This window comes from Capra hircus, chromosome 7 (assembly GCF_001704415.2).
Source record: "Capra hircus breed San Clemente chromosome 7, ASM170441v1, whole genome shotgun sequence".
Classification (NCBI taxonomy): domain Eukaryota; kingdom Metazoa; phylum Chordata; class Mammalia; order Artiodactyla; family Bovidae; genus Capra; species Capra hircus.
The window spans coordinates 80,018,612-80,044,297 of record NC_030814.1 but is presented as its reverse complement, the minus strand read 5'-3'; the positions used below and the strand labels follow the sequence as shown (position 1 = coordinate 80,044,297).

Sequence of the window (25,686 nt, the reverse complement as noted above, 5' to 3'; positions counted from 1 at the left end):
CTAAAGGCCTATAAGCGAGAGCTGTCAGTTCTTCCTGATGTTGGATCATTGCGCGGAAATAGGACCCAATCTCATTGAGCACCGTTGCTGAACTGCCCAAGGCTAGCTGAAGTGACACTCACTCTCCTAGCACTCAATCAAAGGTCAGTGAAACTGTGCACATACTCCTTTCTCTCTCAGTGGATCAATGCTGAAGGAAGAATATTATCAAGGGCCAGAGGGGATGAGAAGGTAACTCTTCTTGATAAAATTAGCTGTTCCAGGGCAGTCTGTTTGAACCATAACCCTCTGCATGGCTCCTCCTCTCAAGGTTTCCTTGTCTGGGCTATTTTCACCTATTTTTGCAGAAACGCTCCCCCACACTCAGGAGGGCATCCCAGGCTTCCCCTTGGAGGTACAAGCAAGAAAGATGAAGATGCCTACAACGGTCTTGATGGTGGGGCTTGGCATTACTTTTGCCACAAATTCAATGCTTTCATAGACACAACAAAAAAATTACTGGAAGCTTAATATCTTATATTCAGCCTCTCACTGAAGTACTTTATTTTCGTGGTTTTTTTTTTTTTAAACGCTAAAATGTTACTGAAAACATGAAAACAAAATTTTCTCAACTAGCTGCTTTGGAACAATAATATACTGTATTATGAAGCTCCATACATTTTAAATGTTTCTGAAATCCTGACAGGACACGGTAAGTCCCCATTTTTCTTTTCCACTTGAATTTTAAATTTTAAACCATCTTCTTCCACTTTCAGGCTCTTCTGCATCAAGACCAGCTGCTGGATAGAAGGAGCCATGAGAAAAGTGCATGAGAAGTAAGCATGGAAAACACAGACATGGAGTGCCTGTGGGGCTGAAGATGGCCCGGACTCAGCAAAGGCTTCAGCAACTGCATCCGTAGTCCCCGCTGGGCAGCCCGAGGCAGAGGCCAGGCCAAACTACAACAGCAGGAAGAAGGGTTGTACAATGGGTCCCCTTGAATTCATGCTACTAAAAAAGGTGCAATGAGAAACAAGTCCCTGTGCATTCTCAGTCACAACTGTGGGCAGAAGAGCCCATCCGATTCCTCCCTTTGGTATTAAATAACAGTTTTGTTTTGTTTTTTTTTTTTTTTAAAAAAAAGCTTTTTAGAAACAAAGCACATACATGGTGGGCCTGGAAATGTAAGCCATCCCAGGTTGGTTGTCCACTGAAATGAGTCTCATCCCTAGTCATAAATAAATAATCTCTCTCCTGGTCTGACTTCCACGCCAGGATCAATATCTCTTAACATCTTACTTATTTTATTACTGCTTTTGGTTTTCTGGGACTGATTGAAAGTTGCTTCGAGGAAATCTTTGGTTTTGCTTAAGTGTCCGTGACATTTAATCATGACTTTCCTTGCAGTTTAATTCCAACCAGTCAATCAGTTAATCCACTTCGATTGATTCTGGGCTCTCGGTTATTGGCTTGCACTCATTGGGCATCCGCTGGTGTCGGCTCAGCTGGGTGGCCTGCGTGAAGCTCCTCTCACACCTCTCACACCTGGAGGAGGCAAGAGAGAAAATTGAGACCAGGGAGCGGGGCCTGCAGGGTGATGGGCTTCCTCTCATCCTGCCTAATCAGAACAGACACTCCAAAGTGGCTTCAGATTTTACCGGCTCAAGAGGTTTAATTGGTGGCTCCTTCCAAGGCCCGACGCCTGTGATGGGACAAAGCCCGGCTGATGCAGAACAGAGGGATCTGTCAATAGGCAGGGGGAAGGTGATTTCTCCAGAGGGCCCTGTCCTGCTGCAGCTCTGATCACTGTCAGTTCAAATAGATAAAGAACAAAAAGAGATTTTTAGGAGTGAGCCATCAAAGCAGCAGCTTGTCTGCAGTTTTCTGCTCAGTAACCCCAAAGAGAAATGGATGACAAATAGAATTTCACCTGCTGCTAATTTGAAATCGGGAATTCTACTCCCCTCAACACAGCGGCCAGAGAGCCATCAGCCGTGAATCTGGAAACTGGAGGAAGCAATGCATTAGTCTGTGGTGAGTGTGGGAGGTGGGTATGAGTGGCCGCTTTCGAGCCAAAGCTAGAGTATTGCACCTCAACCAAAGTTAGGGTTAAAAAATGTTTGCAGAGGGATGGGAAAAACTCAAAATCAATCAATGTTTGTGTGTTTCAGGTTCACCTCTCTACCAGACACGGCAGAAAGAATGTACATGTGGGCCATACTTAAGAGTCGGTGTGTCCATTAAGGACAAAATTGGCATCATGTTTCAAGAATATCTCGTCTCCTTAACTTAAAAAATAAAATAGTTAATCTAGAGACCTTGGGCCTAACACATCTTCCATGCAACACATACCAACTAGCTTGATGGCTACACAATCTTCAGAACACACACACACACACGCATCCAATGGTGTCCTCTGGTTTTCCTATGGTGGTGGTTGTTCCTGGCTGGTTACCGATGATTGTGTGTGTATACACATGCGTGCACATGCACGCACTGCAGAAGCAAGCTCTGCACAGATAGTGGCTTCCCTGTCCCTGAGGCCGCTTGTCTGGGCTACCTGGAGCATTGGTCAAGCACCCACTAGGGCACAGCAGCCACCTTGGCTCTCCCCCTAATGTCCTCTCCTCAAACCTTTGAGGGAAAAGATACTGAGGAGAGCTGCAGACACGTGTCTTCTTTTAAATGAGGCAATTCTGGTCTCAGGTTCTTACACTGGTGGGGCTGAGGGGCGCCCTCAGCAGAAAGTCCACATTGCGTCTCATATGCTGTGAGCCCCATTATCCAGTCGGAGGGTCTCTCATTTTCCTTTTGAGTAAAGTACACAAAGTGTTTTGCTAGGAAGACAGTTACCTATAAAAATAAATCACCTCTATCCATATTAGGGAGTCCTACCTATTTTTTTTAACGTTGGGAGGCTGGAGCTTGACCATCACACTTGGATTTTTCAGGGCTCCTGTGCCAGCTGGATGTGTCAGGATGAGGAAGTTGTGTTTCTTTGATTGTCTTTCAGAGAATATTCTTAGCAGCCTGTTCCACTGTTAAAAACTGCACTGTGATCTTGACAAATGTATAATGTCAGCTTTAATGTATCAGACCTATCAGCTCAATGAAAATAACTCAGAAGTATTGATCAGCTAATGATTTTTGGTGTATTCATTAACGTCCATGGGCAGCTTATCCCCTCTCCAGAGCTCCTGAAGTGCTGATGACATGCCAGCGAGCTGCTGATTGTTTATTAGAAAACTGATTAGTTACTGGATTGGTGTGTCAAAATATACTACCTTTCACTGCCTGATAAACTTTCAAATTATTATATTTCTTCTTTTAAAAAATTTTTAAGCTTTAGAACCAATTTCAAAGAGAGCTGGAGTTTGAACAATTACAAGGAATGACCAGTCACGTAGGTTGTGCTTTTGTACCTCTGATCTTGTGTATCAGAATATAAACAGTTCAGAAGTGGGAAGCGTAGTGCTTCGTATATGGCAAGGGTGCATGTCTATATATAAGCATCAGACAGTACGAGGTGGGTTGACACTTTTCTCATGTGTTTGCCTAAATGCCTCCCAGATATTTACACTCATGGAACCATTTGTTGTTGTCATAATCGGGAGATTTACTAAATCTATAAGGCTCCTGAGATCATCACTGAAAAATCTTCTCTAGGGCCATCTGCTCACCAAGTGTGAGTGAAAATATATGCAGATATGTAGACAGTTACCTTAACTTAGATCCTTTACCTAGGAATTTCCCCTTCTGGAAAAAAGTAGGCTATCAGAATTAATACTTATGTGTGTTGGTAATTATAAGAATACCATTTATATAATTAAGGAACTAAAGAAAGCTTGATAGAAAGCCATTTTTAATAAAGAGCCTTGGTTTTATGTTCATCATCTTTAATTTTAGAAACAAATCGCTTCACAAATCATTTTCTTGGACAACAGAACTCATCAGAAGGACAGACTCAAAGTAAATACTTAGATTCTGGCAGGTCAGAGCTGGACTTCAGCTGGACTGGGATTGAACTAATCCTGAATTACAATCCCAGACAAGTGCCTGGGCAAGGGAACCTTCAAGCTTGGATTTCATGCTACTCAGCAGGAAAAAAAAAAGAAGGAAAGACATGGGTAATGATCCAGGAGCGAAAGACCTGCTCGGGCACAGGGTCCTCCTCACAGTGCTGATGTCACAGCCTTGAAGCAAATGTCACAGGAACAACGAAGAGAAAGTTGTCCAAATATTTCAGCAGAGAGCAAGTCCCCAGCTTTGTACCAATGTGGGCATCTTATATAACACTTGAGTTCCTTTTAGAGTTGAGATCGTTCTTTACTTAACATGATAGTTGACTGGCTTATAGGTTCAGAGGGAGCTTAACAATTGTCATCTGAAACTGACAGAAGTGTAAAATGATGTCAAGTTCTGTCACACAGAAAACATGCAGGAAGCTTTCTTTCTGGTCCTCTATGGCCTGTCACTGAATACTTCCTGAATTAAATCAGATTGCTTCATACTTATGATGCAATGCACATTTATTGCATATTATGCATATTTACTGATGTGCTTTTTTGATTAGCTTTGATTTTGCCTAGAGCTTGTTAAAATATAAGATGCTTTTTGGAATATCCTTTGATTATATTCTATGCTAAGTCAAACTGTCTTAAGTCAAAAACATAGTGATGAGCATTTCCCCTGCTTCTAACGATGAGGAGGAAAAGAAATTCTATGGAAACTCCTGGTCTTCCCAGGCCCAAAAGCCAGGCATCAAGCAGCTCACATGGATTCCAGGCAGAGCAGCCTCCCTGAAATCTTGAGAGTTTATGTTTAATAACAGAGAAGGAGAAGGAGATCTTACTGTAAAGAGTAAGTTGGAGACTGACAACTTCCTTCCTTCCCTTCTCTTTTTGATAAAGCGCTTGGCAATTGCTGTGAGATGAAATGAAGTGTTATGTTCGTCCCTTGTTCTCCATAACTTCCAGTCTCACAGTACAAACTGAAAGTATATGATCCTTTGAAATGTGCTTTTCCTATGATCTCCTTCACCTCACACATTCAGAGTACACAGCCCAAGTTAGCTGTTGACAAGCTCAAGGTCTACCTAGAGGATGGGGGTACGGGGGAGAGGGGAGTTTTTCAGTGGGATTTCAGCCAATCACACCATGAGACAAAGCCTGGAATGAAACTCTCTTCTCAATACCAGATCTTCTCCGGACTGCTTATATGGCACAAATCTTGATCTGTCTTGAAAAACCACTTTTCAGCGGAAGATTTTAGAAGCTATAAAGGGCTTTCCTCTGCTGGGGCCTGGCCCCCCGAGAATCTTGCAAAGGCCTCCCAGGCCCTGGGGTGGGTGGGACAGTTTGGGGACTGAATCCTTTGGGGCATCTATTTGGAAGCTGCCCAAAGTGTATAGTTTAGGGTTGTGCTTCTTTACAAGATTCTTTTCCTTCCTTGCAAAATTGTTTAAGTCAATACCCATTAGTTGAAGTAGTAAAATTAACTATTGTGGCAAAACCCATTTTACTGACTAATCTGCAACAAATTTTTTTTGAATGTTTGTTTTATAGGCTTGTAAAACGATATCTTCAAAATATTTACAAATGTCCATGGGATGGATATCCATGAGCTATGATTGGAAGATTCCCAAAATTCCCCTGGGATAGTTCAATCCTGAACGATCCGGTTGTATACACTGAAGGATTTAGCTCTCCATTTCCTAGAAGACGTTTATATCTTGCACTTACAAAGTAAGTGTTCACTCAGGTCTCCCCTGGCAACATATATTTGATAAATTTTTAAAAACCCCGCAGCATGTGGCTATCTTAATACAAGAAGAAGCAGGAGGAACTAAACCATGCACAAAGAATCTAACCCAACCAACTCTCGTGTTTCTTTGTTTTTCCAGATGAAATTAGGTTACGGTCCCTAAGAATACTTTGAGAAAAGAAAAACACACAAATACTAAAGTCCTGGAACTACTAATCTGATGAATTAAAATTAAGTTAAAATGGCACCTTTATCGGAAACATGACAAAAACGGGATGTTAGAGGAAAAAAATTGAGTGGAGTCAACGAGGTTACACTTAAGTAACACCTTAACATTAACAGAAATCTATTTCCCATTCTGACCCCGAAGCCTCTTCAATTAATTACTAAAATCTATTTACACAGCAACAAGATAAAAATCAATCTGATGGCACTGCCTCTGTCTGGCTACCTTCTCTATTATAAGGGGCCACGAGGATCCTTGGCCCTCTTGCATCTCTGCTTTTGAAGAGCTCTCTTGCTCACAGGCACAGGGAGTATGCCACTGGTATCTCCCACATCCAGAGCAGTGGTGAAGCAGAGATTGTGAAGCCCCTGGGGACCTGGGGCAATGACAAAGCCCACTGTGCAGGACACAGACATCTGCCCTAGGGAATTCCAGGGCTGAGCTAACCCACTTGGTCCTCACAGTGGACTAGAAAGAAAGGGGCTGCTCGGGCCTATGGCAGCCCCAGAGGACACAGCCTGCCTGGTGTGGTGCAGGCTGGATTTTTAGACCTCATCCAGTCCCCTCACCAGATGTCTTATGCAACAAACAAGCTCCACCCACAAACACAGACAAAAATGAAAACTTGCAAATATTAACTAATATCGTAAATTAAACCACAATGGAAAATAGTTAAGAATAATGAATAAAGGTTACTAATTGGTGAGGAAGTGGGTGAAGATGAGTGTTTATGACCTTTCGCTCAGCTGCAGACACTGAGGCATGCAGGATGCAGACCAGCAGGACTCTGCCACTGTGAGCCAAGCCCCGCCTCCGGCTGAGCACCATGGCAACCGCATGCTCCACCCGACTGGTCTGGAGGGAAAAGCAAGTGGACTGAGACTCGGAGACTCCTCGCCTGAGACCAGCAAGGGGACTCGCCTCCTACTGCCTGAATCATTTCCTTTCTTACTTGATCTTATCCTATGGAAGCAAGGAGATCAAACCAGTCAATCCTAAAGGAAATCAATCCTGAATATTCACTGGAAGGACTGATGCTGAAGCCCCAATACTTTCACCATCTGATGCAAAGAGCTGACTCCCTGGAAAAGACCCTGATGCTGGGAAAGACTGAAGGCAAGAGGAAAAGGGGACGACAGAGGATGATAGAGGATGAGATGGTTGGATGGCATCACTGATTCAATGAACATGAGTTTGAGGAAACTCCGGGAGATAGTGAAAGACAGGGAAGCCTGGCTTTCTGCAGTCCATGGGGTCACAAAAAGTCAGACACAACTGAGTGACTCAACTGAACTGAACAGAAGGTAAACAGACTATACATCCATGCCCTTTTCATGCTCTTTCTTAATCAAGTAAAGTCATCATGGCAAATGAGCAAAGAGAGATATAAGAGGGCTGAACAAAGAAGAGCCTATCACACAGACAGTAAAACCTGTTCTGAGATGACCAATTGTTCACACAAGCTGGTTCACACTCCCAAGCCTTTCCATATCCCACATGGGCTTCCAGAAAGCCTTCTTCCCTTGTATGTCTGGAAAACTCCTACTCAGCATTCAAAACATATCTTAAACCTCATCTCCTCCAGACAGCATTGATTACTCCACTTCCATGCTACCTGAAACACTATATACACATGCCTTGCTGTTTTGCAATTTTGCGCCTTCCACCCTATGTGGTAATACTTGCTTATTAATTGGGCTTCCCCTAAAACTATGAATCTTCAAAGATTAGGGGGCTGAGTCTCATTCACCTTTTTATCTCTTACGCCTAGCAGTGTGCCTAGTACAAAAGAAGGTGCTCAATAAATATTTGCTACATGAATGAACACACACATACATGAATGAATGAGTGAGAGAATGAAAAGGCCATCATATAGGATTCAGACGTCTGCTGTTTTCATGATTGTGCTATATCTAGAAACACTGTTTCTTGCTCAGGTGCCCTTGCCTTGGCCAAAGCCCTTGTCTACCTCTTTCCACATTCCTTGAATCCTCAAGAACTCAAACATGTCCTGTGTTTGATTTTGTTTTTCTTTCTTTCATTTCCACGGTAAGTCTGAAATCCAAAAGGGCACACTGAAAAGCTACCAGTTGGCTGCTGTAATAGATTCAAACCTCCTTACATATAAAAGAGGAGGAAATCATTCATCAGAATTTTAAAGGGTTCAAATTTCCCAAGAGACAGTTATTCAGCTGTTCTAAACTATGGCCACCTTGCAGATGGCCACAGATGGCACTCTGCGAGGCTCCCAGTTCAAATTCCAGAGGCACAGACCCTGAGAAACTAGAAAGAATCTCTAAATTACTCATTCCTACTTCCTGATTTTACTTATGAGAAAACAGATCACAAACAATGTCTCACGTTCAAGGGTGCACAGCTCAAGCCAGGCTCAGTGTATAAATATTCTGAATTCATTTTCCCAGCATCAGCTGCTACACAAGCAGGTAATTCTGCAATCTGGACGTTGACTTTGCACCCAGCCTTCTCCAGCAGCTGGCTGAGCTGGGCACTGCTGCCCACCTTGTCTGCCGGCTCTTAGGAAAGGTGAGGAGAAAGGAAGGAGGCAGCACGAGCCACTACTTACTTGAAGGGCTTTTCTCCAGTGTGGGTTCGGATGTGGTTGTTGAGAGTGGTGGCCCCAGCAAAGGCACGACCACAGTAGCCGCATTTGAAAGGCCGGTCACTGGAGTGAGTGACCACGTGGTTCCTCAGTTCTGAAGGCTGGGAAAAGGACTGGGAGCAGTGGCCGCATTGGTAAGGTCTGCAACAAATGAAGACACTACCTGGTCATTATATTCTACAGTAGAAGTTAGCATCACGAGGCTAGGGCCAAAATGTTTTGGTAGCATTCAGTTTCTGTTACAAAGCATAGAGCTGGGGCCACTGGGTTCTCATTACTATACTTGTTGCCACAGAAACAAAATTCACAAAGCTGATGAGACACATTCAATACGCCACGAATATTCCTTTCCAATATTAACTGCACCATTTCCACAACTTCTATTTCCTATTTTGATCCCCACCCCCAGGCAAATATCGGAGCTTTGAGAGTACAGACTTGATGAAGGAGAGTGGTATAAGAGAAAATATGTAATTGTCTCTCGTAATTCTGTGGCACTTTAACTTTACAAAGTGCATTAAAATCAATTATCTGGTTTAATCTTTACGATAATCCTCAGGGAAAGCAGTTATTATTATCTCTGTCAGTTCAGAAAATGGAGGATAAACTGTCCTCAAAGGAAATAAGCTCTTGATGCCAAGGTCACTCAAGAGTGATTGGACTTTATTCTAAGTCCCAGGCAAATAGGCAGGCAAGTTGGCAAGCTGCATATGTGTTTTAAAAGATGCTAGGTGGTCCTGGGCTCTGTCTACAGCACATCCCCAACTTGTGGCTATCTGGTAGCGTACAGATCAACATGGTCATGCACTCAGATTTGCTTCTTTGAAAAAGACATCCTGACTTCAATTTACTCTCTCCCCACCCCCAACCCTGACTTATATTTATCCACTAGGTCTTCTTCTGAAACTTCAGCTCCCCAGTTTAATCTGGTAGCAAGCGATGATTTATAGCAGCCCAGAAATGACAGGATATCACTATGTTTGCAGGAGGAAGACTGGGATGCAAAAGCAAATGGAAGGAAGTTGTGACAAATACCTGATAATTAGCAAGATTATCGGAGCACGTTCTTTTCAGCTCCTGAGAAGGAAATCAATTTTTGGTTTTCATAAAATAGATTAAAATTCTGTCTTCTCTACAGAAGTTCTTCTGCTTACTTAAGCAGAATCTGGTGAGTGATATAAAACCTGGGGAGTTTTCCCTATTCGAGGCTATTTCATATCATTCCTTGACAGGGCTCTAATTTGTTTATCAAAAGTTTTGTTAAGAAAATTAATAATCTGTCATGAGTGATATCAAGAGAGCTCAGGAAGCCCTGGCTTGTGGCTCAAACGTTTCTGGCTGTGTTTAGAAAGCCAGTGACTAAAATAGACTTAATTGCTCTACCTTCAGCAAATGCATATGTTTCAATGACTGGAAACCAAAATGTAGGGCCAGGAGACAACGGCGACCGAGCATGTACAACAATTCAATTAAGTGCAAAATAAAGTGTACCCTCTCATTTGTCAAGCGAAGTGCTTAATTGTGGCTACTTGCCTCACTGAACACAAATACTATTATTTTACCAGGCTTCAGCACACTGAGCACTGATTGTAGAATTTTTTAGCTTGATTAATAGTCCAGGATTGGTCAATAACTCAATACTATACAATTTTAATTACTTACATTTAGAAATCTATCTGCTTTCAAACAAGTTTCAAAGAAATATATAAGAGTCCTTGGTAAGGAGTTTATCAAACTTGACAAATTGCACGTGCATTTTATTACAATGATAAAACAAAGCTTTGAAGTCATTAAAATTATATGTAGATGAGAATGTCCTTTTGCCAAATCTATTCTTTGTAGTAACCATTAACCTTAGAGGGGTCCTCCAGAAATCATTCTCTTGGGGTGAATTTTTTTAATGTTACTGAAGATCATAAACAAAATAATGTATTAATATATGCTATATCCACTGACAATTGATTTTTCTAATAGTGAAGGACCATTAACATTTATTAGCCTCTGGTTATCTATTTTTAATAGCTATCACAATAAAAAATAAGCCACTAAATAAAACCAATTAATCTTTTCTTCTTTTTTTCTAATTCTGCTGTCAAAAGTTGGAGTGATTTATCTCCTGTAGTCAGAAGTCATTCCAGCCTTCTTATGCTAATAATCAAGGTGGCAAAGATTTACACACCAAAGAGAAGAAGTGACCACAGAGGGGTTTTTGCTGAATTCTTATATCAAGGTAACAACAACGAAAGGCAAACTGGATTCTAAAACATCACCTTGTCCAGTACTAGCCTGAGAGAGGTTTGCTAGGTATCCCGTGACCTATGGCACAGCTTTTAAAACTCTGCACAATTCAGCTAAATGAATGGAATGGCCTCAAATGAGGGAAACGGAGATGAGTCCTGCTTCAGCTTCTGAACCTAATCAGCTGTGGGACTTGACAAGTCGCCCAACTTCCCTATCTCCTCATCGCTCTGGTAAGCAGGATGGACTGAACTAGCTGCCCTCTCACATCCCATCCTATTCTGCTCTTGCTTTTAGATAATCAACAAACATGTGCCACCTAAGGATCTCGCCAAGACACAGCCTCACGGGAGACAGCATCAACCATCAACCTCCACCCTCCACTGCCTATACCAGCCAGCGCCTTGTAGCCAGTCTTCCACAGTTTTGTCTCTAGTCCCACTGATTAAAATATAGACTATTTAAAGTAACTTGGTAAACCGTTGAGACTTCCAAGCAACAAGAAAATCTAGAACTGAAATACAGGAACAAACTTTACTTTAGCTGATCCCAAAAAACAAAGTGATATCCCTTTAATTCTGGTACCCTGAAGAGTAAGATTTTAGACCATATTGTCACATTCACCTTTGCAGATACTTATTTTATGTAGAATTTAGTACCAAAATGTGTACTCTATTTGCCATTATAATAACAGAGCCTCTCTCTCAGCCTCGAAATATATGGAAAGTGAGCCCTTAGGAAATACAGATAAGATCCTTCTTTCTCTGGATTTTCAATATTTCTCAAGAATGAATAAAAGGAAATGATCAAAAAGTAAATTTAACACTGACTGCCTCCCAGTGTTGACCTAAGCACACAGGAATACATTTAAGACAGAATGAAATCTTCATGCCCAAGAGCAGGGCTCAGAAAACATCATGGCTACTACAGAATCTCAGATGTCACAACTTGTTTCAAAACAACTGACCTCAGGATTTAAGACTCTGTATGTATGTTTTTATTAGCACACCCTGACTCCTCAACTCTCTGTTTACATCTAAACGGCTTTGAGGGCACAGAATCACTTGCCATTTTTCAGCTTTTTATTCTGATGACTAACACTCCCATTAACTTGTCAAGGTCTGGTTAAAGGGGCAGTATAGGGATGGAAGAGTGGGAGATGCAAACTCTTGGGTGTAAGATAGCGTTAAGGATGTATTGCACAAGGGGAATACACTCAATATTGTGTTGTAACTATAAATGGAAAGTAACCTTTAAAAATTGTACTTTTTTAAAAAAGACTCATAAAATAGAGGGTGGGGTTTGAAAAGTTCTACAAATAAAAAAAGAATTTTTTAAAAGTGAAAAAAAATGAAACTATCAACAGCAACAAAAAAGTAAGTCTTAATTTATTAAACTCTTGGATACAATCAATTTCAGTTCTCAAATTCTGCATCCCTTTGATGCAGAAGCAGCACAGGAAGCCTGGCATCGGCATGTGCCGTGTTCAGCTTCACTCTTTGTAGGGCTGCAGGTCACTGGGCAACTAAATGAGACTCTCCTTTCTAAAGCACTTTGATTCTCTCCAAGTTGTCATACACATATATCATTTTATTATTCTCTAAACAAATGCAATGAGCATTCCTCACAAAGTGATAACATCTAGTGACCAGAAAAAGCTTTTGGCTGTTTGTTTTTTAAACACTACTTGAGATCCCTAGCAGTGCTGTCCCACGATGGAAACGTTCTGTATCTACACTATCCTACAGGGGAACCACTAGACACACACAGTCACCGAACACTGGAAATGTGGCTAGGGAGACTAAGAAACCAAAATACTATTTTACTTAACTTGGATTAATTTAAATAACCTTGTGTGGCTTGTTCCAACACAGAAATATCAAGTTTCAAGAAAAACTAGGAGGTGCTCTGTCCTCAACAATGAAATATCTAAAAAAACAGACAAAGCCTGGGTCGATTTAGTTAGCATATATCAATGCCGGTAAATTTCTAAGCAGAAAGAAAGCAGAAGGACGGTTTTGTGCATCCCCTGGCATTCTCTGCAACTGGTGGCTCCTCTGCCAAAGATGACGAGTAAAATGTGCAATTCATTTACTCTGCGTCTGTAATTGGTTTGGTGTACACATAGGAAAAGGATGAAACGTTTAACAAAATTAAGTGTGGTTTGGTTTAAAATATTATTAATCCTTCCTTGATTTTTCTTTCATGGCATGGAAGCCTCCAGGACAAAAGCTGTTCAGCTGGGCCCATGTTCCCTCCTTGCTCCCCGTCAGTCAAGCCCAAGAGCCCATCCCCAGAGACTTCAAACGGGGCGCCACTGAGGTCACTGCAGGCTGTACTGAGTGAGAAAAGAACTAAGCTCTATGTAAGGAGAAAAAGATTTCAGGAGACTGGCAGAAGTACAGAGCCAAGACACTCAGAGAACATGGAAAGCTAGAGAGAAGATAACCTTCACACGTAGGGGAAGGGGAAACAATGGAACAGAAACACTGATGCATTCCAAAGCAACTATTATGGTGATGGATTATCTTCAGGTTCCTCCCATCAAACAGCTCTTTCTAGAGTTATCTTCCCCTCTGGTACTTTAGCATACAATTATATAAACAAGGACGCTTAAAACACAAATGTGAGCGGCTGACAGTGTGTCCAGGAGGGTAAAGGCAAGCTTTCCCCATATGGTACAATCAAGAAGGAAAGGAAAATGATGCAAAATAAAGATAAGCACTGTAAAGACATTCTGCAGAGAATACAATAGAACATATTCATCAGAAAATAACCCACTGTGATTGAAGTCTTTGCTTACACCTTTCTGGAGCCCCACTACCACCACCACTACCCCCAGTGGGACCTTGGAGTTTCTGCAGCAAAAAACAGAAGGGAAAGGGATTTCTAATTCCTGGTTCAAGCACAAGTTTGTCAAGCTGCCCTGGCCTGGGTAATAAGCTTATGTGCCTGTGTGTACACTTAGTCTCTCTGTCATGTCTGACTCTTTGCGACCCCATGGACTGCAGCTCGCCAGGTTCCTCTGTCCATGGAATTTCCCAGGCAAGAATACTGGAGTGGGTTGCTATTCCCTTCTCCAGGAGATCTTCCCGACCCAGGGATTGCATCACCTGCATTGTTAGGCAGATTCTTTACCACTACACCACCTGGAACAAACTTATGCTAAACCATAAATGTTTTTTGAAATCCCTAAATAATATCTAGGTTGATCTAGATTCCTACAGCTTCCTCCCTTTGAATTTACTCATGAAAGAAAAAGTCAGTAGCTGGAGAAAAGGGAAGAAGAGAGTTGGGGGGTGGGTATATTTAATATTAGGACTTCCTTCGTGGCTCAGACGGTAAAGCGTCTGCCTACTATGCGGGAGACCCGGATTCGATCCCTAGGTCAGGAAGATCCCCTGGAGAAGGAAATGGCAACCCATTCCAGTATTCTTACCTGGAGAATCCCATGGATGGAGGAGCCTGGTGGGCTACAGTCCATGGGGTCGCAGAGAGTCGGACATGACATTAACACAATAAAATTCAGAAATAACAATCCTGTGGCTTCTGGACCCTATTATGGGTGTATTTTTATCTTTAATGCTAATTGCTACTTTGCCAGGTCAAATGAATTTTCCTTCTGTGTTCAATGTAAATAACATGGTAGTGAAAATCAGTAAGGCTGCCAATCCTGGGTATCCTCGGATCTCTTTCCTTTATATCAAGGCATTGACTTACTGATGGTCCCTCACGTGAAAAAACTTACAAATAAAGACACACCCAGTCTCTTTGACGAAAGTTCAAATGTCTCGGGTTTTATGGCCCAAATATTCAGTCTGTTGAGTGAAAAATCTTTTGGACCTAAGATTCGAGGACCTGTTTCAAAATTTGGACATGTTTGAAACTAAACTCTAGCTTGTTTACTTTCTGACTTTGTCTTCTGTGTCTCCCTTTCTTGCCTCTAGTTGTAGCAAGATTTTCCTATCAAAATAAAAGCTTTTGCGTTTTTCAAATAGGAGAGAAATGGTTTCTGACTGGCAGGTTCCAAGTTTTTTCACTGTATAAGGCTGAATGGGCACAAACTGCCAAGGACTAAAAGTCAGTTAATGTATGGAGTCAACCACTAAAGAAAATACGTCTATTCAGCAGTTCAAAGTCTCCACATGGATAATAAAAGACTCCAAATCTCACAACTATGCACAAATTGATGCTCCACTTTAGTTCTGTGTATTTCTCCTCTTTAGAAATTCACTCATGTGGTTAAGAATTACGGAGAGAACGTTTTCTACTCCCAAATGTGCTGGTACAGGAAAGCTGGCGAGATTCTGGAACAGCAACCATACAGCTCTTCCAAGCCTATATCCTAAAAGCACATTATGTAACTCAGTGAAACTAGTGGGTCAAGGAGATTGAGCATCTCTATTTCCCATATCTCCACTAACCAACTCAAATGTGATGGAATAATTCAAGCATCTCCCTGTTATTAGTAAGAAACATTGTATTTTATTACTCTGCCTCTAAAAGGACTACTTCATTGAAGTCATAATTCTTACTTTTAACTTATTCACGAATGATGGTGACCGCCTCTCAAGTCTTCACCAACAAAGTACAGGGAAAGGAGAAGGAGATAAGGCGATCTACCTGCATATCAAGCACATTACTTCACCCCATCTGGGAGGGCCTGGCCAAACCACACCTGGACATCTGCATCAAACAAGCCCAGCGGGGTCTCACACAGGATAGCAGTCTCAAGCCACCCGGATTTTTGCCAGTAACTCTAGATTAGCTTGGAATCAGCAATAACCTAACAGTCTCTCGTGGAAGTGTATTTTGTACACTTTCGCACCCTTTGTAAGTTTTCTAATTTGTCGGGCACTTGTCTGACAGATTACATAGATGCTTTACAAATTCTAACACTATTATTTGACAGAACAGACTTCACAGGAACTTAAATCAGAATACACACATGTTTTTCGAAGCGAAACAGGTCAGACAAAACAGTCTGTTTTGCTATCTTTTTAATATTTCATTGTTTCATATGACATTCAGCATGAAGTCGTCATACTCAAAGCTAAGCTTTCAGTTCCTCCATCCAGAAATTTTCAACTATCATTTCATCTTACCTTGTATATTCAGTTGTGATGATCACAACGAATCTCTGAGGTACACCTAAACTCATGCACACCTAAACTCCCTCAATTTAAAAAGCAAGTTTATAATAACAAATTGTAATGTACTTCTTATATTAAAAAAAATATGCTTTGCAAACTTTGAATAGATATATAGTGAGGTTATCCGTATACTTGCAAGGAAGGCAAATTAAAAAAAAAAAAAAATCCTTCTGCAGTAAGAAAAACATTTCCAAAACTTCTGTGTTCCCTTAAAGCCAACACTACAAAGATATGCAGAAGTCTGTTGGTATTTTCACCGGGAGGCTCTCCTATTGAAGGTAAAAGATGATATAGACACAGCTGCCTTAATGGCCTTAATATGAATGTTTCAACATCAATCAGTTACGGCAATGCTTTGAAGCCAAGCAAGTAGTTTCTAGCATGGCACAAAACAAAACATGTATACACATAAAACTGCACATGTACCCTAAAAATGGATCATTATCTGAAATAAAAAGATAAAAAAGATAAATTAAATGAAAATAAATTTTAAAAATAAAAAAAAATCTGCCCCCGCTCCAACATCCTCCCTGCCTGCTTGGGTTCCAATACACTGCTGTATCCTGCAGAGCTAAGAGGGGACAGTTGGGTGCATATATTTTAGGGCAAGGAGTGCTGAGTGGCTTAAGGTTCATCAGTGGCTAAATTAAGAAAATTAATTCAGGAGTCCTGCTTTGGAGTCTCCTATTCTACTTCCAAAATTTACTTTCTGCCTTTATATTAAAAATATTTTTAGATAGTTTGCATTTAATCAAATTTTCATAGGATGTGAAGGGGAGATAAAACACTGTCCTTTCTTACTGAATTAATTTGATTTTTGTCTTTTGCGCTCCCAGCTATCAAGACTGTCGAATAAACCCGTTTTGATTCATAAATAATAGTTCCATTATGTCTACTGTGCCACTCATCAAAGTACCTGAAATTTTAATTCACTTGTTCAGCTAAATTTCATCTTCAGTTCATGGCCATAAAATTCTTTATTGACAAACTTTCAAACCAACTTTGACTCCGAGGTATCTAGTCAACATTTTTCTTCTGTGTGGATATTAGTTTATTGAATAAGTGGCATCTGTTTTCCTCCACATCACTAGCAGAGTAGGTATTTCCTTTTGACAGCTTTGCAGGATTTATGGGTTTGCATGCTCTGAAGAAAAATAGTACTAAGCAAAAAATTCCAATTCATTACCTCTTAGTACTTAATTAAGTTCATACCCACGGCACACTGGAGGTGAACCCTGAAACGACTGTGACAGCGGCAGAGCGGGCAGCTATATTATCTTTGGAAGACAGAGAGGATTCTAATTATCCTGACCTCATTTTTCCACCTATGATATTCATAAGTTTGCACCTTCTATTTTGCCTCCCTCTAGACCCAGGCAGAGCTCTTTGGAAAGTGACAGAAGATTCCTTTCTGCAGCCCCCGTTCATGCAGCCCTTCTACACAATAAAGCCAAAGAAGTGCCTCACGTGACTCTCAACTTTCCAGACCTCTGATTCCAGGATTTTCCCCCAGGTGTGGCTGGAGGAGGCGACAGGAGCAAGCAGTGAGTCTCACAAGCACACACACCCTGTGAGCGACGAGAGGTGGGGTTACCTGTCAGGGTTCTGCGTGCACACGTGCATCTGTAGCAGGATCCGTTGCGTAAAAGTCTTAAAGCACTGCCCGCATTTCCAGAGGTGCCAGTCACTGAACTCCGAGTGGAGCTGGCTGGTGGAGGTGGGGCTCGCCAGGACGCGCTGGTTCTTTACGCTGATTTGATTAAATCCAGGTTCCAGGGGCCCTGACTTATCCAGGAGGGAGAAGTTCCTGCCGCAGGGAGTCTGGGGGAAGACGACAGAGCGCTGCTGGGGAGCCTGGGAGAGTTTGCTGCTCTTGTTGAAGGGCTGCAGGGCGTCCTGTCTGCACATGGCTTCCATGACCGTTGAGGGGACATTTACTAGGAGAACAGCAAAAGTTTGAGATCAGTTTTATTTGCCCTTCAAATAAGCAAAGCACAGGCTTCTAAAAAATTCCTAGAAGTCATAATAACAAACAATGTCTAAAAGAATTCCTGTAAGTCTGTATTTTAAAAATTGGCTTTTCTGGTCTCAGAATAAATGTAAGAGCAGACAGTTTGATTTGAGGGGGAAAGCACAATTATCCAAAATGAACTCATTCAATGTCTATTTATTAAGCAGTGATTATCTGCTCAAGATTTTCATAGATGGTCTTTGGCCTTACATAGTTAGTTATGACCTGAGGCAAAAGACTCCATAATGAAGTTCCACACTGCAGCCCAGATGTGGGGAGCGTTGAGATGGGAGGCACAGCAGTAGACAGGGAGAGGAAGGAGGGCTCCCCGAGAACGGGGCTTTGAGCAGAGAAGGGAGATTCAGGCCCTCAGGATTTCAGGCCTTCCGCTTGGTCCTGTCAGCACAAAACAGGTTTTCAAGGAAAACTGGCTGAAGGATGAAGGCAACCCTATGAAAGATGCCTGGAGACAGAAGTCTGGCACGCTGGTGGGATGGCAGGGAATCAGGGCGACAGAGCACAGCATGGGTTTTCGGCACTGTGGGAATAAAAGGGCGGCAGGGGGCAGACCTCAGTGGGCCTTTAACGTCCAAATAAATAAATAAACAAAAGACCTTGGGCCTAAGAAACAGGCACTGACTGTTTTTGAGCATAGGAACAGCAAGAAAAAAGAACGAATTAGTGTTCAGGGAGGGCCCAAGAGAGGCACAATGCACAGACAGGCTGCAGTGGATCAGGTAAGAGTGGGAGGCAACAGAGTACACAGTCATGGAGCTTGAAACTTGGGCTTTGGAATCACAAAGAGCTATGTTCAAATTCTAACTCTGCCTTTTATTAGCGTGGTCACCTAAGGCAAGTTATACAATCTCTCTGTGTCTCTGTTTCCTCATCTGCAAAATGAGGACAGTGGAAATAATAACCATGACAGTAACAGCAGCATGCCTTAGTGATTCAGATGGCCAAGATTTAAACTCCACCATCTACAGCTGTCCCTGGGTATCCAGAAGGGTTTGGTTCCAGAACCCTTGCAGATGCCCAAATCTGCTGATGCTCAAGTCCCTTATATAAAATGGTACAATATTTGCGTATAATTTACTCACACCCTGCTGGATACTTTAAGTCATCTCTAGCTTAGTTATAATACCTAAATACCATTTAAGTGCTATGTAAAGAGTTGCCAACATACAGCAAATTCAAGTTTTGCTTTTTGGCACTTTCTAGAATTTTTCTTCCAATATGTTTCATCTGTGGTTGGTTGAATCTGCAGATGGAACCCACGGATACAGAGGGCTGACTGTATTTCTTTTGACTGTGGGCAAGTACAGAACGTCTAAATCCACAATTCAGTCCTTGGTAAAATGTAAAATGGTCATCAGAAGGATTGAGTGAGATAGTGCAAGAAGTCTTCATTGGGCTGATGCTGAAGCTGAAGCTCCAATACTTTGGGCCTCTGATGTGAAGGGCTGACTCACTGGAAAAGACCCTGATGCTGAGAAAGATTGAGGGTAGGAGGAAAAGGGGGCAATAGAGGATGAGATGGTTGGATGGCATCGTCGACTCAATGGACAGGAGTTTGAGCAAACTCCGGGAGATGGTGAAGGACACAGAAGCCTAGCATGCTGCAGTCCACGGGTCGCAAAGAGTCGGACATGACTGAGTGACTGAACAGCAACAACAAGGACACTTTACCTCTGCGTGTTGTAATAACAACAGCTTGTCTTGCAGGGCTCTGGACTGGCCCATGCAGTTGGCCGGGCCCGTCCTGTCTTAGGAAGGAGAAATATCAACTTAAAAAAGAGACTTACAGACCAAGGGAGAGTTTGTCTAGTTGACAGTTCTTTACCCTGAATGCATAATAGACTCACAGGGGAGATTTTTTTTGAAATGCCAGAATCTCTTGGTAGGGCCTGAGCATCTGTATTTTTTTTAAAGTTCTCCCCAAGTACTTCTAATATATAGAGATGAGAACAACTGATCCAGTTCTACCTTCTCTTATAACCAAAAAAAGGAAAAAAAAGGCTGAAGGTCTAATAATTTGCTCACGGTCTAATAATTTGCTCACGGTCTAATAATTGCCCATGGTCACACATTAGGTTAAGGACACAGCTAAGCTGGAAGCTGGAGAAGGCAATGGTAGCCCACTCCAGTACTCTTGCCTGGAAAATCCCATGGACGGAGGAGCCTGGTAGGCTGCAGTCATGCGGTCGCTAGGAGTCGGACACGACTGAGTGACTTCACTTTCACTTTTCACTTTCATGCATTGGAGAAGGAAATGGCAACCCACTCCAGTGTTCTTGCCTGGAGAATCCCAGGGACGGGGGAGCCTGGTGGGCTGCCATCTCTGGGGTCGCACAGAGTCAGACATGACTGAAGCGACTTAGCAGCAGCAAGCTGGAAGCTTTAGCTCTCTGATTTCCAGGGTGATTTTTTTTCCTGACCACTCTCCAATTCTGTGTCTACTCAATAGCTGTGTTGCAAAAATAAAAAGGACATTTCACAGCTAGTACAGAGTTTTTTTGTGTGTGTATATAAAGCCATACATAAACATAAAAGTTATAAATGCACCGATAAACACATGCATATACATATTTATGTCTATATTTCATGTATAAAATTTCTGTTTAATTTCAACTTCTGGGGCAAAAGTGTATCACCAATATGAATGTGTGCACACATTTTAGACTTTCAAAAAAACCTTTGATTGCACAGAGGCTGTGACTTCTAAACTACATACTGAAAGATAAAGAGAAATGTTTGATGTTTTGGCTCTTTCTTAAAAAACAAAACACCAGTACTGTCAAGAGATTAAGGTAAAACTCCTCTTACTTAGCCCATTTATAACTAATCCGGAAGAGATAAAGCAAAGGGAAACCCGCAAGTCTTCAGGCAACACAGAGCTCTGGTGGGCTGGGAAGGCCAGACTAGCAGGAAGGAAGGCAGGGTGGGGAGACTGTGGAATGAAGATGTCATCAACATGCAAGAGAGCAGGAAAGCCAGCCAGGAGCTCACTGCTGGAAAGAGGAATATGATGTCTCTGGGGGAAATCATACAAATGATACTCTGAGTATAGATGATAAAGGATGACTTCTCACTTAAGCTCTTGGAAAGTAACTCAATAAACTCATTTTCAAAAATTGTTAGGGTCACATCACCTTTTCTATTAAAGAAAAGAATGTGTGGGCCAAAAGATTTTTCTAAGTTTAATAACCAAAGTCAAAATAGTAATAAAGAAAAGTTTATATTAGCTTTTATGATGATTTGGGATAAACAGGGATCTAAATTAATGATAATAAGAGCATTGAGGTAACAGGAGTTGGGATGCTTATTCTCTGTCTTATTTTCTCCCACAGTATCCTCAAAACAAACACGTTTTGAAGATATATTAGCAATGCTTACACTCTATATTCTGCTTTTGGCATCACCTTTTCTTGTACTTGTGAATAAATTTAATTTTACTGATTGAAATGAGCATATAATTTAGAGAGAGAAAAAAGTAAAGCTAGGAATGGATAATTTTCACAAAACAACTGTATTAGCTCTCGAAGTTGTTCTGCAGAGTGCCTGCACATGCCCACAGACCCTAGAGGTCTAGATACCCTTAAAGGTCTAGTACTTTAAGCAGGACTTAAAAGACACAGAAGATCATTCTTTCTGAATACCACTTTGATTGGTCCAATAAACAAAAGTATTAATGAAAAACAGGGAATTATAAGAGGACAAGAAACGAATCAGAAAAGACTATGCTATCCCAAGCCAAGACATTCTAGACAACTGCAAAATGCCCAGAGACAACTAACGAAATTCCTCAAAAGGATAAAGGGGTTTCTCCATGAAGACATGGTGAGCAAAGAAGACTTTGTCTTCAGTCTGTAACACAAAGATTGAGGGGGAGAGGGCAAACTCTGGAAGCTCTAAAGGATATACTCAAGAAAGAACGTGAACTCACCAAATCCTGCAAAATTAAAATTCTGAGAGAGAGCAATACAGGATCTGTTTTACAAAGTCCTATTTTACACCCTCAGTCATTCATTCAGCCCACAAGTGCTTACAAAGCATTGGTGACAAGCCAGACACTGCAAGCGCTGCAGATATAGAGGAACAAGACAGGAATAGCCTGATTCTCAGACCATTTAAAACTCTCGTGAGAGACAGAGACACACAAAAGTCTTCACAGGTAATTATTTACTTGGTTTCATCAAATTTAAAGTTCCATGAATTGCAAGCTGCACCATTAAGTCACTGTGTGTTGTAAGACCAGGTTCAGAAAGATTAAAATGCAAAAAAATATGCAAATCTTAGAATTGACAATATACAGTCTCTACAAGTATAACTGCTGTGACACAGAAGAAAAGGAATCAGGAAAACATCTATCAGAGCTGGCTAAACTTGGGGTGGGAAAGATAGCTTCCTTGACACAGTGACCTTGAATGTGAAGTAAGTTAGTACAACAGACGACAGTGGGATCTGTAGCAAACCAAATAGGGCATGGCCAGTCTGATGCTGCTTAAATTAGAATGTTACAAAACACTAAGTGAGCCATACAAAACATTTCTGAAGACTATATGTAGTCCATGGGCTATCATTTTAAAGAGCTAGGGATTGATTATAAGAGTAATGGCAATCCAAAAAAGGGGTTAAAGCTAGGGTGTAAGGTTCGGTTCGGTTCAGTCGCTCAGTCGTGTCCGACTCTTTGCGACCCCATGAATCGCAGCACGCCAGGCCTCCCTGTCCATCACCATCTCCTCCATCGAGTCAGTGATGCTATCCAGCCATCTTATCCTCTGTCATCCCCTTCTCCTGCCCCCAATCTCTCCCAGCATCAGAGTCTTTTCCAATGAGTCAACTCTTCGCATGAGGTGGCCAAAGTACTGGAGCTTCAGCTTTAGCATCATTCCTTCCAAAGAAATCCCGGGGTTGATCTTCAGAATGGACTGGTTGGATCTCCTTGCAGTCCAAGGGACCCTCAACGGTCTTCTCCAACACCACAGTTCAAACACATCAATTCTTCGGTGCTCAGCCTTCTTCACAGTCCAACTCTCACATCCATATATGACCACAGGAAAAACCATAGCCTTGACTGGACGGCACTTAGTCGGCAAAGTAATGTCTCTGCTTTTGAATATGCTATCTAGGTTGGTCATAACTTTTCTTCCAAGGAGTAAGCATCTTTTAATTTCATGGCTGCAGTCACCATCTGCAGTGATTTTGGAGCCGCCCAAAAAAAAGTCTGACACTGTTTCCACTGTTTCTCCATCTATTTCCCACAAGTGATGGGACCAGATGCCATGATCTTTGTTTTCTGAATGTTGAGCTTTAAGCCAACTTTTTCACTGTCCTCTTTCACTTTCATCAAGAGGCTTTTTAGTCCCTCTTCACTTTCTGCCATAAGGGTGGTGTCATCTGCATATCTGAGGTTATTGATATTTCTCCTGGCAATCTTGATTCCAGCTTGTGCTTCTTCCAGTCCAGCGTTTCTCATGATGTACTCTGCATAGAAGTTAAATAAGCAGGGTGACAATATACAGCCTTGACGTACTCCTTTTCCTATTTGGAAGCAGTCTGTTGTTCCACGTCCAGTTCTAACTGTTGCTTCCTGACCTGCATACTGATTTCTCAAGAGGCAGGTTAGGTGGTCTGGTATGCCCATCTCTTGAAGAATTTTCCATAGTTTATTGTCATCCACACAGTCAAAGGCTTTGGCATGGTCAATAAAGCAGAAATAGATGTTTTTCTGGAACTCTCTTGCTTTTTCCATGATCCAGCAGATGTTGGAAATTTGATCTCTGGTTCCTTTGCCTTTTCTAAAACCAGTTGAACATCAGGGAGTTCACGGTTCATGTATTGCTGAAGTCTGGCTTGGAGAATTTTGAGCACTACTTTACTAGCATGTGAGATGAGTGCAACTGTGCGGTAGTTTGAGCATTCTTTGGCATTGTCTTTCTTTGGGATTGGAATGAAAACTGATCTTTTCCAGTCCTGTGGCCACTGCTGAGTTTTCCAAATTTGCTGGCATATTGAGTGCAGCACTTTCACAGCATCATCTTACAGGATTTAAAACAGCTCAACTGGAATTCTATCACCTCCACTAGCTTTGTTCTTAATGATGCTTTTTAAGGCCCACTTGACTTCACATTCCAAGATGTCTGGCTCTAGATTAGTGATCACATCATCATGATTATCTGGGTCGTGAAGATCATTTTTGTACAGTTCTTCCGTGTATTCTTGCCACCTCTTCTTAATATCTTCTGCTTCAGTTAGGTCCAGACCATTTCTGTCCTTTATCGAGCCCATCTCTGCATGAAATGTTCCCTTGGTATCTCTCATTTTCTTGAAGACATCTCTAGTCTTTCCCATTCTGTTGTTTTCCTCTATTTCTTTGCACTGATTGCTGAAGAAGGCTTTCTTATCTCTTCTTGCTATTCTTTGGAACTCTGCATTCAGATGCTTATATCTTTCCTTTTCTCCTTTGCTTTTCGCCTCTCTTCTTTTCATAGCTATTTGTAAGGCCTCCCCAGACAGCCATGTTGCTAAGCGCAGGCGGCTGTGAGTCGGCTCACTAAGCGCGGCCGAGAGGAGCTACACCACGTCTGAGGTCAGGGGCAGCGGCCTAGAGTGCCAGGCTGCGATGGCACAGGAACGGCTGAGAGGAGCTACCCTGCATCCGAGGTCAGTGGTGGCAGCTGAGAGGAGCTACCCTGTGTCCAAGGTCAGTGGCAGTGGCCGGGAGGAGACACCCTGCATCCGAGGTCAGGGGTGGCCAGGAGGAGACACCCCGTGTCCGAGGTCAGGGGCGGCCAGGAGAAGCCACCTTGCACCCGAGGCCAGGGGCAGTGACCCTGAGGAGCCACCCCGAGCCCAAGGCCAGGGCCCGCGGCCGGGAGGAGCAACCCAAGTAGTGGTGGCTGTGCAGGCACAGGAGGGCCTGGAGGAAGTCTCCCATGTTGAAGGTCAGGAACAGCGGCGGTAAGGAGATACCCCTCACCCAAGGTAAGGAACAGCGGCTATGCTTTGCTGGAGCAGCCGTGAAGAGATACCCCACGCCAAGGTAAGAGAAACCCAAGTAAGATGGTAAGTGTTGCAAGAGGGCATCAGAGGGCAGACACACTGAAACCATACTCACAGAAAACTAGTCAATCTAATCACACTAGGACCACAGCCTTGTCTAACTCAATGAAACCAAGCCATGCCTGCGGGCAACCCAAGACGGGCGGGTCATGGTGGAGAGGTCTGACAGAATGTGGTCCACTGGAGAAGGGAATGGCAAGCCACTTCAGTATTCTTGCCTTGAGAACCCCATGAACAGTAGGAAAAGGCAAAATGATAGGATACTGAAAGAGGAACTCCCCAGGTCATTAGGTGCCCAATATCTACTGGAGATCAGTGGAGAAATAACTCCACAAAGAATGAAGGGATGGAGCCAAAGCAAAAACAATACCTAGTTGTGGATGTGACTGGTGATAGAAGCAAGATCCAATGCTGTAAAGAGCAATATTCCATAGGAACCTGGAATGTCAGGTCCATGAATCAAGGCAAATTGGAAGTGGTCAAACAAGAGATGGCAAGAGTGAACGTCGACATTCTAGGAATCAGCGAACTAAAATGGACTGGAATGGGTGAATTTAACTCAGATGACCATTACATCTACTACTGCGGGCAGGAATCCCTCAGAAGAAATGGAGTAGCCATTATGGTCAAC

At 42.3% G+C, this 25,686-nt stretch overlaps 1 protein-coding gene across 1 annotated transcript in view; it reads right to left on the bottom strand.

Moving 5' to 3' along the window:
- PRDM6 (PR/SET domain 6) overlaps positions 513-25,686 on the bottom strand; it is a 110,868-nt gene continuing 85,694 nt past the window's right edge. The window contains exons 6-8 of the mRNA XM_018050681.1: positions 17,574-17,916; positions 8,553-8,729; positions 513-1,524 (exon numbers count right to left, since the gene is read on the bottom strand). Coding sequence (XP_017906170.1) covers positions 1,410-1,524; positions 8,553-8,729; positions 17,574-17,916 — 635 coding nt within the window. The 3' untranslated portion in view covers positions 513-1,409. The remainder of the gene's footprint in view (positions 1,525-8,552; positions 8,730-17,573; positions 17,917-25,686) is intronic.